We start from the raw sequence: 9,796 nt of genomic DNA, 5'->3' as shown, positions 1-9,796 counted from the left end.
TTAATTTCATGGCTGCAATCACCATCTGCAGTGATTTTGGAGCCAAAAAAAATAAAGTCTGACACTGTTTCCACTGTTTCCCCATCTATTTCCCATGAAGTGATGGGACTGGATGCCATGATCTTCGTTTTCTGAATGTTGAGCTTTAAGCCAACTTTTTCACTCTCCTCTTTCACCTTCATCAAGAGGTTTTTTAGTTCCTCTTCACTTTCTGCCATAAGGGTGGTGTCATCTGCATATCTGAGGTTATTGATATTTCTCCCGGCAATCTTGATTCCAGCTTGTGCTTCTTCCAGCCCAGCGTTTCTCATGATGTACTCTGCATATAAGTTAAATAAGCATGGTGACAACATACAGTCTTGACGCACTCCTTTTCCTATTTGAAACCAGTCTGTTGTTCCATGTCCAGTTCTAACTGTTGCTTCCTGACCTGCACACAGATTTCTTAAGAGGCAGGTCAGGTGGTCTGGTATTCCCATCTCTTTCAGAATTTTCCACAGTTTATTGTGATCCATACAGTCAAAGGCTTTGGCATAGTCAATAAAGCAGAAATAGATGTTTTTCTGGAACTCTCTTGCTTTTTCCGTGATCCAGCGGATGTTGGCAATTTGATCTCTGGTTCCTCTGCTTTTTCTAAAACCAGCTTGAACATCAAGAAGTTCACGGTTCACATATTGCTGAAGCCTGGCTTGGAGAATTTTGAGCATTACTTTACTAGCATGTGAGATGATTGCAATTGTGCGGTAGTTTGAGCATTCTTTGGCATTGCCTTTCTTTGGGATTGGAATGAAAACTGACCTTTTCTAGTCCTGTGGCCACTGCTGAGTTTTCCAAATTTGCTGGCATATTGAGTGTAGCACTTTCACAGCATCATCTTTCAGGATTTGAAATAGCTCCACTGGAATTCCATCACCTCCACTAGCTTTGTTCGTAGTGATGCTTTCTAAGACCCACTGGACTTCACATTCCAGGATGTCTGCCTTTAGGTCAGTGATCATACCATCATGATTATCTGGGTCGTGAAGATCTTTTTTGTACAGTTCTTCTGTGTATTCTTGCCACCTCTTCTTAATATCTTCTGCTTCTGTTAGGTCCATACCATTTCTGTCCTTTATTGAGCCCATCTTTTCATGAAATGTTCCCTTGGTACCTCTAATTTTCTTGAAGAGATCTCTAGTCTTTCCCATTCTGTTGTTTTCCTCTATTTCTTTGCATTGATCGCTGAAGAAGGCTTTCTTATCTCTTCTTGCTGTTCTTTGGAACTTTGCATTCAGATGCTTATATTTTTCCTTTTCTCCTTTGCTTTTAACATACATGAAATAAATCACTGTTCAAAAATGGCCTTAAAATGAGAAACAGGACTATAACTCTTGGAAAAAATTCTGTAAGTACCCAATTTATTCATAAAATAATACACTTTCAATATTTATGATTTTTTTCAGTCATATATTTACCATCATTCCCAAATATGCTTTTGGCTAACATATATTTGTAAGGTTAAGATCTATATTTATAATACTGGAAATCATACAAGGCACTTGATTTGCACGTTAAATACTTCCCCCCTTACCAAACAACAAACAAATCTATTGTGCCTTGTCATTTACCTTCCTGTATCTGTGAACAAAAGTAGGCTCTACCTAGGGCATTTTATACTTGCAAAAAGCTTGCCCATTTCTCTGTAAGAAGATTATACAAGTGAAACATTCATTCTTTAGGTTCAAGAGTGGCCAGTTTATATCAAAACAAAACACCTCTACCCAAAACAGTCCCAAGCATTTGTGTTGATGATTGAATTTGCTCTCAGGAGTGATAAGAAGCACAAAGAAGCCCAAGCTAAATATAAAGATCAGTCTGGTGGGCCACCTCTCTGGGGAGCCACACCACATGGCCATTTTCTGTGGACAAGTCTCCACTGTCAAGGGTCTATTGAAGACTCTTTGAGGTCACACCTAAGGATTGACATAAACATGGGGCCTGAATTGGCATCATCTGGGATTCTGTGATAGCTGCTTGCGTCTTGAGCTCACACAGACCTATTGCATTAGTCTAAACTTTAACAAGATCCTCTGGTGAACTGTATACACAAGGAAGTCTAAGAAGTGCTGCACTGGGTGCCCCAGCCCCACTTTAAGAAGATCACCTCTAGCTGGATAAACATCTTCTTCAGGGGAGACACCATTCCCAGCAGGGAGGAATTATAGATGACAACTGCAAAAACAGTATGGTTTTTTTTTTTTTTTTTATTTTAAACATGCAAAATACAGTCCATGCATCTGCCATTTTAAAAAGTCTCTCATCCTGTAGCAGATAAAACCAAATATGTTTTGGCTATCAACATTCAAGAAATGTTTCAAAATGCTTTACAGTGTAAAGATAATAAGAAATTTAGCAAAATTTCAACAAACCTGTATAAAAAACAGATACAGATAACTTTTTATTTCAAGGCAACATGCTGTAATGTAAAGAGTAAGTTATAATTATCTGTGTTTCTTTGTAAAAAGTCTTTAACAATACAAGGGATTAACAGATCCAGGCCTCAGGGCTACACATGCAAAAAAAATTGTCAGTTAGTTAAAAATCACCAAACGTGCTATTTTTAAATGTGTATTTGTGTGTCTTTTTAAGTACAGGAGTAATAGAAGTATTAAATATTAGCAGGAATAGTATCTGAGAACTCAGTAAAAGTGTGTACAGTTCATGGAGCCAGTGTCCGGGAAGATTCGTACATTTCTGATGAACATTTTGGCTTAATCCCTTTGCCATTGTAATAGTCCACGACTTGGTTTGGGACTTCAGCCAACACGCTCTTTGCCAGGGCAGCTGGAGATGCCTGCAGGGAAGAAGAAATCAGCATGACTCTGGCACCTGGTTGAACTAATCTGACCCAAATCAGCCTAAAACACTTGAATCCTGCTCTGAACAGCCGGTTTCATTCACTCATTCATTTATTCATCATTCATTCTGTACTTGTCAGCATCTACTCCAAGCAAGAGTTGTTAGATTGTTGGAAAGTGAGCTTTTAATTTCATAACTACGGTTTTTTCATATCTGTCTCAAAATAAGAACTATTCACATCTGAGGATGGGTGAACACTGGATGGTAGGAAGAACTGCCTTGCAGTTTTGTGTTTGAATTACATTCAAATCCAGACACCTATTTATGTCCCAGGCACTCTGGGAGTGTTCCTAGTGTCTGTGGTTCTTGCCATTAGAGAAGTTACAGTCGTGTGGAGGGCTTCCATGGTGGCTTGCTGCTGCTGCTAAGTCGTGGCAGTTGTGTCCGACTCTGTGCGACCCCATAGACGGCAGCCCACCAGGTTCCCCTGTCCCTGGGATTCTCCAGGCAAGAACACTGGAGTGGGTTGCCATTTCCTTCTCCAAAGCATGAAAGTAAAAAGTGAAAGGGAAGTCGCTCAGTCATGTCCGACTCTTCGCGACCCCATGGACTGTAGCCCACCAGGCTCCTCTGTCCATGGGATTCTCCAGGCAAGAGTACTAGAGTGGGTGGCCATTGCCTTCTCCCTCTTTGGTGGCTTAGACGTTAAAGAATCTGATAGCAATGTAGGAGATGCAGGTTTGATCCCTGGGTTCGGGAAGATCCTCTGGAGGAGGAAATAGCAACCCACTCCAGTATTCTTGCTTGCAGAATTCCATGGACAGAGGAGTCTGGTAGGTTACAGTCCATGGGGTAACAAAGAGTCAGACACAACTGAGCAACTAACACACACACACACACACATGTGAGGGGAGCCTGGTGGGGCTGAAATGAACCCTCCCATGAGGCAGAACACGATCCACACCACAGAGCAGCAGATCACATCACATGTGAACTTATTAGAAACTAAGATCCTTAAACCCATCCCAGAGCTAATGTATCAGAATCTGCATTTTAACCCAATGACTAGGTGACTCCTATGCATATTGAAATTTGAGAAGCACTGCCCTAGGGAGTCACAAACACTGTGTAGCTAGAGCACAGAAAATCAAGAGCGTAAGTCATCTAAGAGATCACAGCAGGCTTCCAAGAAGAGATAGCATTTAAGTTGGGTATGTTTTGAAACAGGGAGAAGGAGAGGACTGGCATTTGATCATTCTAGGGACAGTGAGTCGTCTGATGGGGCTCTGAAGGAAGTGTGTATTAGGGATGTAGGATTGGCTGTGCATTTAGCTGGAAAATGAGCTTGTGGCCGAGTGATGGAATGTATTGAATACTGCGCTAGTTTCTGTAGCCTTTCTTCTATCAGCAGTATAGACTCTAAGCCTTGGGGCAGAGGAAGGTGGAGGCTGACATTCTGCATGGACTCTGGACTCATGCAGAGCTGGGCTTGACCTCTGACCCTGGCACTCTCTATTAACTGCCCAGCCCCTGGGCAAGTGAGATTGCCTGATTCTCATTGTTAGCAGTTACTGCAGAGGTTGAGAACTTGAGGCAGAGTGAAATGTTTGAGGTCCCTCAGGAAAAATCCTGAAGGAAAGAGGGCTGGCCTAAACGCCAGGCGATGAGGTTTCTACCTCTTGCCTTCCTTGTCACTCAGCCATTCGACCTTGCTAAGCCCTGATGTTTTGAGACAGGAAAGGAAAGAATAGGAATTCATTCTACCTCAAACATTCTAGGTGGTTCAAAATGCAAGAGATCTTAAAAATTTCAAAAATGATCTGAAAATACTGTGCTTCTAAAGTGACTGCTCACATTTTGAAGATGTCAGTATGTTGGCCATTGGCATCCATTAACACTCTTTTATTTGATAAATAACTGCTCAGATGTGTTAGATCATGGCCAACTTGTACACTGGGGAAAACACAAGAGTCATTTTCTCTCTTTTCTCTTTGGTTGTTGCCCACACAAAGGCTAGAAAGATAAGGACTTGATTTCCCAGTCTTCCTGGCATGTGGGGATGCCGTGTGACCCAATTTCATCATTTGAGACCCAAGTGAAGTTTCCTCGGGGCTGTTTCTTGGAAAGCTCTTCAACAGACATCATCAGTTCTATATCTCTTTTCCCTTCTAGAATCACATTATAGAATTTCTAGAGCTTTGGCAACCATTTTATCATTATGAGGAAATAGCAAAAAGAATCTCTAAGTGGTACTGACACTATTGAATCATTGAAAAAACTAGCCAGTAGCCACTAGCCCCTAACGTTTAGTTACATGAGAAAAGAAAAGTATATTTGTACTTACATTATCAATTTTGGCACAATTTCTATTTTGCTATACTAGATATGTTTGATTATTCTTCATGTGGGGACTATTCCACTGTATCATAGGATGCTTACAAGCCTTTCTGGCCTCTACCTACTGGATGAAAGTAGCCATCAAAAATGTTTCTAGCCATTGCCAGCTTTTTCTGGGGAGAAAAAAATCATCCTTGGTTAAGAACAACTCATGTGATCCACTGTGATATGGGGTTGCTGTTATGTTGAGACAAAAATATTCCTGACCAGTGTGTCAAATAGAACTTGCTTGGGTGATAAAAGTATTCTGTATCTATGCTGTCCAATGTGGTAGTCACCAGACACATGGTGTCTCTGAGACCCTGTGATATGGCTAGTGTGACCGAAAAACCCACTTTTTAATTTTAATGAATTTAAATTTAAATAACCACATGTGGCCCTTTGCTGCTGTGTTGGATGGCACAGCTCCCAAAGATTCTCCTGCCCTTTGCACATCTGTACTGGTGGTTCTGGTGAGCAAAGACTGCTTGGAGTCCTCAGGTTAGGAAAAGGAAAAAAACATGAAAGTAGCTGGCAACAACAGTAATAACAGCTGCATTTATTCACCACCTACAAGCACCAGGCACCATGCTGAGCTTTATATAGGCCCTTCCTCTAATCTTCCAAAGTGTGTATCCTTTACCCCATTTTACAAACGAAAGTCTGCGACACAGAGAGGTTAAGTAAATTGCCTTGAGTCACACAGCCCACAGCTTCTGCCTGTCTGAAGGTCTGAGTTACTTTGCAGAGCAGAAAACGAGAGGCAATTCACGGGTTCCTGGCTGTATGAAATGATATCAGCACCTCATCTGGTGCTTTATTTATGGTATATTGAATTCAGAGTAGATTAATTTGGATAATGAAATAGTTCTCAGAATCTAATTTGAAATTCAGGAAGATAAGGTGCGTGTTGAGCTCCTGGTGCTCTGCTCTGTGGTCCACAGGAAGCTAGGACCCTGGGGCAGAGGGACAGCCAGCCCACCCCCTTCCTGGCCCCATTAGGCACTTCCTTATTGCAGGTCCCTTGTCCCCTCCTGCCACCCCACCAAGGTCTGCCTTCTTCATGTCGCAACTCTGGCCATGTCTCTGAAGTTTTGTAGTGACAGGGTAGCCCTCCTCAACCACCCACAGATCACTTAGGTGGACACCTGTGTTCCAACTGGGCAATTCTCCAGTAAATTCCCAGAAGTTAGACCCATGGCTCCTCATCTCACCGTGGTCCCAGTGCAAGCACGCAGCAGGCAGTCTGTAAGTGTGTGAGGGAGAGCAGTGGCTGGAACGAAAGCGGCAGCCCTACATGGCACTGAGGCATATGTGTGTGTGTGTGTGTGTGTTTGCAGCCGGTAGGGAGAGGGTGGTTTGGGGAAACTCTTAAACCCCTCATCACTCAGGCAATATTGTGGGTGGTGGTCACTCCTGTGGTACTTGTGTCAGCTGGATATTACAGTCTGGAAGAATGCCCTCTCCCACCTTGGGCATCACCCGAGCAACTAGCTTCATTGATGGACACAACTGTAGGGGCTTCAGCTCCAGCACACCCCGACTTGACAAAGATGCCCCTCCTTGCTGTCCTGTGCAGACACCTTGGGGGCTTGAAACCTCCCCTGGGCAAGTTGAAGATAGGCTACAGTAGCAGAGGTACCCTTCCCCCAGGCTTAACTGCCCTTACTTGTGGCAGCTTTCACAAGGGGCGTGGGATGAAGGGGACTCTATAACACAGCAGGGCTCTTTAGGCCCACCACCAACCCAGAGGGAAACTTCACGTTGAGTCAGAAAAAAAAAATTTCTTTTTTAACCCGTTGGTCATGAACCAGTTTTGAGTCTACCTTGGCAAACTTATTTCAGCATTTTTCCCTACTGATCACAATCAACTGTTTAATATTATCCTTTAAACTAACTTTGTCATCTTGCTGGTTCTTTCATTACTGAATTAAATAAATCTTTGATGATGCTTACTACATATTTATAGAGGATTTAGGATTCTATCATTTTGTAAACATACTTTGCCAAGGCAAACACAGGCCTCTGCCAGGGCACATGGCTTGAGAAGGAGAAATGAGGCTGCATTTCAGCTCCTCTTTCTACTTCAGCCGGGCAGGAAACTACAGCTCCTCTTTCTACTTTCCTTGAGCAGGAAACAATCTGTCCAACTGTATATGCCAGCCTTGGGTACACTGAAGACCCTAAATTATGTAGACGAGGCCAAATTCCAATGAAAGGTTGGCTACATAGTTAGCATGACTCCTCATCCATAACTCAGGGCATACTTCTTTCTCCAATGAGTCAAGCGTTACATGTCCTAGCTGGGAGGTGGCCTGGCCCAGGCAGGTATGGCTGGCATTGCTTCACTACCAACACTGGTGGGAAAATGGGGGGTTTCTGCTTTCCAAAGGTAAGCCCCCCAAATATGCGTACGTGTTTGAAGTTCCTGAAGGGCACGAACTGGACGATGTCACGGAGGACAGGCTCTCCCTTGGGTGATCTCAGAATCCCATCATCACCGTCCAGCATCTGCATGTCACTGAAGTCTGCGTTGCCTACTCCCACGATGATGACTGACATGGGGAGGTGGGAGGCATGGACGATGGCCTCCCGCGTGTCAGCCATGTCTGTGATGACCCCATCAGTCAGGATCAGCAGGATGAAGTATTGCTGCCATAGGTCAGACATCAGGAGACAATGGGGACAGAGAGGTGGGGGAGACAAGGACAAAGCCAGTTACACACTCAGGTGGCTCCAGTGCACACTGACCACAGCAAAAGTGATGACTAACTTTTCCTGAATGCCTGAGTTTACAGCCCTAAACACCAAAGACTTAGGATGAATGGAACTTAAAGGCTGGCTCAGTAATTGCAAGTAAACCCAGATAATCACCTTGCTGCTAAGTTGCTTCAGTCGTGTCCAACTCTGTGCGACCCCAGAAATGGCAGCCCACCAGGCTCCCCCGTCCCTGGGATTCTCCAGGCAAGAACACTGGAGTGGGTTGCCATTTCCTTCTCCAGTGCATGAAAGTGAAAAGTGAAAGTGAAGTCGCTCAGTCATGTCCGATTCCTAGCGACCCCATGGACTGCAGCCTACCAGGCTCCTCTGTCCATGGGATTTTCCAGGCAAGAGTACTGGAGTGGAGTGCCATTGCCTTCTCCACGGGGTATAGACAGAATAGTAGAGGAGTCAGGGGACTGGTTTCAAAGCCTCATTCTCTGAGATGGTGGGAATTTTCCCCTGAATCCTCTGGGTCTCACCCTTTTCAGCTCTCAAGTGAGTGGTAGAGCTGGATCATTCATAGGGTCCTCTTCAGCTTGGAGATTTGCAAATCTAAAGTGGAGCTGCCTAATTTAGCCACCAGCTCCATGTGACTACTGAGGCCTTGAAATGCCGTGAAAGCAATGGAGAAACAGAATTTTAAATTTTATCTCATTCAAATAAATTTAAATTTAACTTAAAAAAATGGGTACCTGATTGATTTACTGGAAATATTTTAAGTATATTTGCACAACTATAAATATGTGAATCTAGGGGACATATGTATACCTACGGCTGATTCTTGTTGATGTTTGACAGAAAACAACAAAATTCTGTAAAGCCATTATCCTTCAATTAAAACATAAATTAAAAAATATGTGAATCTACTTTCTCAACTATCAATTTATTGAATCTATATATGGATCAAGTATTTTTGATGATAATTTAGCATCTAAATTGAGATGATATAAGGATAAAATTCAGAGAAGGCAATGGCACCCTACTCCAGTACTCTTGCCTGGAAAATCCCATGGACAGAGGAGCCTGGTAGGCTGCAGTCCATGCTAAGAATCAGACATGACTGAACGACTTCACTTTCACGTATTGGAGAAGGAAATGGCAACCCACTCCAGTGTCCTTGCCTGGAGAATCCCAGGGATGGGGGAGCCTGATGGGGTTGCACAGAGTCGGACATGACTGAAGTGACTTAGCAGTAGCAAGGATAAAACACACTAGATTTTGAAGACTTAGTACAAAAAATAACTTAAAATACTTTATTAATAATTTTTATATGGAGTACCTCTTAAGATGATGGTTTTAGTTATGCTGGGTTAAATAAAATATGTTATTAAAATGAATTTCCCTGTTTTTCTTCAGCTTTAAACTGTGAATACTGGAGAATTAAACATTTCCACATACCTCCCACTCTATTTCTAGAGGATGGCACTGCACTAAAGCCCTAGGAGAGGTGAGGATTGTGGGCTCTCCTTCTTTAGATTGTGTGCCCTGGACTGGTGAGTGGCCTGCAGATGGCTGCCCTTCTCCAAGGATGGGGGTGAAGGCTCTTACTACTCTAAATTATGGCTGAACAGGTTTGTGGGAATCTCATCTGAGGCGGAGACTGGACAGGAGGCTCCATACTCATCAGCACAGGGAGGGCTAGGGAAGGGCTATGGGGTCCGAAGAGGGAAAGTTCAGGGAGGACCTCATTGTCCTTAGTTATTAGAGGCATCATGACAGCATCTCCGATGAGAAGGGATTCGGGAATGAGGTTACTGAGATCCTACTCACACCAAACTCTAAAGAACTTTTAATGTAACCTTTGCAATATGCTCATCTA

The 9,796-nt window shown here is 43.3% G+C and overlaps 1 protein-coding gene across 2 annotated transcripts in view; it reads right to left on the bottom strand.

The window, feature by feature from the left end:
- Positions 1–2,225: 2,225 nt before the first annotated feature.
- The window catches only part of CPNE4 (copine 4), a 664,107-nt gene continuing 656,536 nt past the window's right edge, over positions 2,226–9,796 (bottom strand). For both annotated transcript variants that reach the window (XM_061421414.1, XM_061421424.1), the window contains exons 15-16: positions 7,630–7,866; positions 2,226–2,833 (exon numbers count right to left, since the gene is read on the bottom strand). In XM_061421414.1, the coding sequence (XP_061277398.1) occupies positions 2,699–2,833; positions 7,630–7,866 (372 nt within the window). In that variant the 3' untranslated portion in view covers positions 2,226–2,698. The remainder of the gene's footprint in view (positions 2,834–7,629; positions 7,867–9,796) is intronic.

This window comes from Bos javanicus, chromosome 1, assembly GCF_032452875.1.
Source record: "Bos javanicus breed banteng chromosome 1, ARS-OSU_banteng_1.0, whole genome shotgun sequence".
In the NCBI taxonomy this organism is placed as follows: Eukaryota; Metazoa; Chordata; class Mammalia; order Artiodactyla; family Bovidae; genus Bos; species Bos javanicus.
Note: the sequence above shows the minus strand (reverse complement) of the source record. Positions and strands in the feature narration are given on the sequence as shown.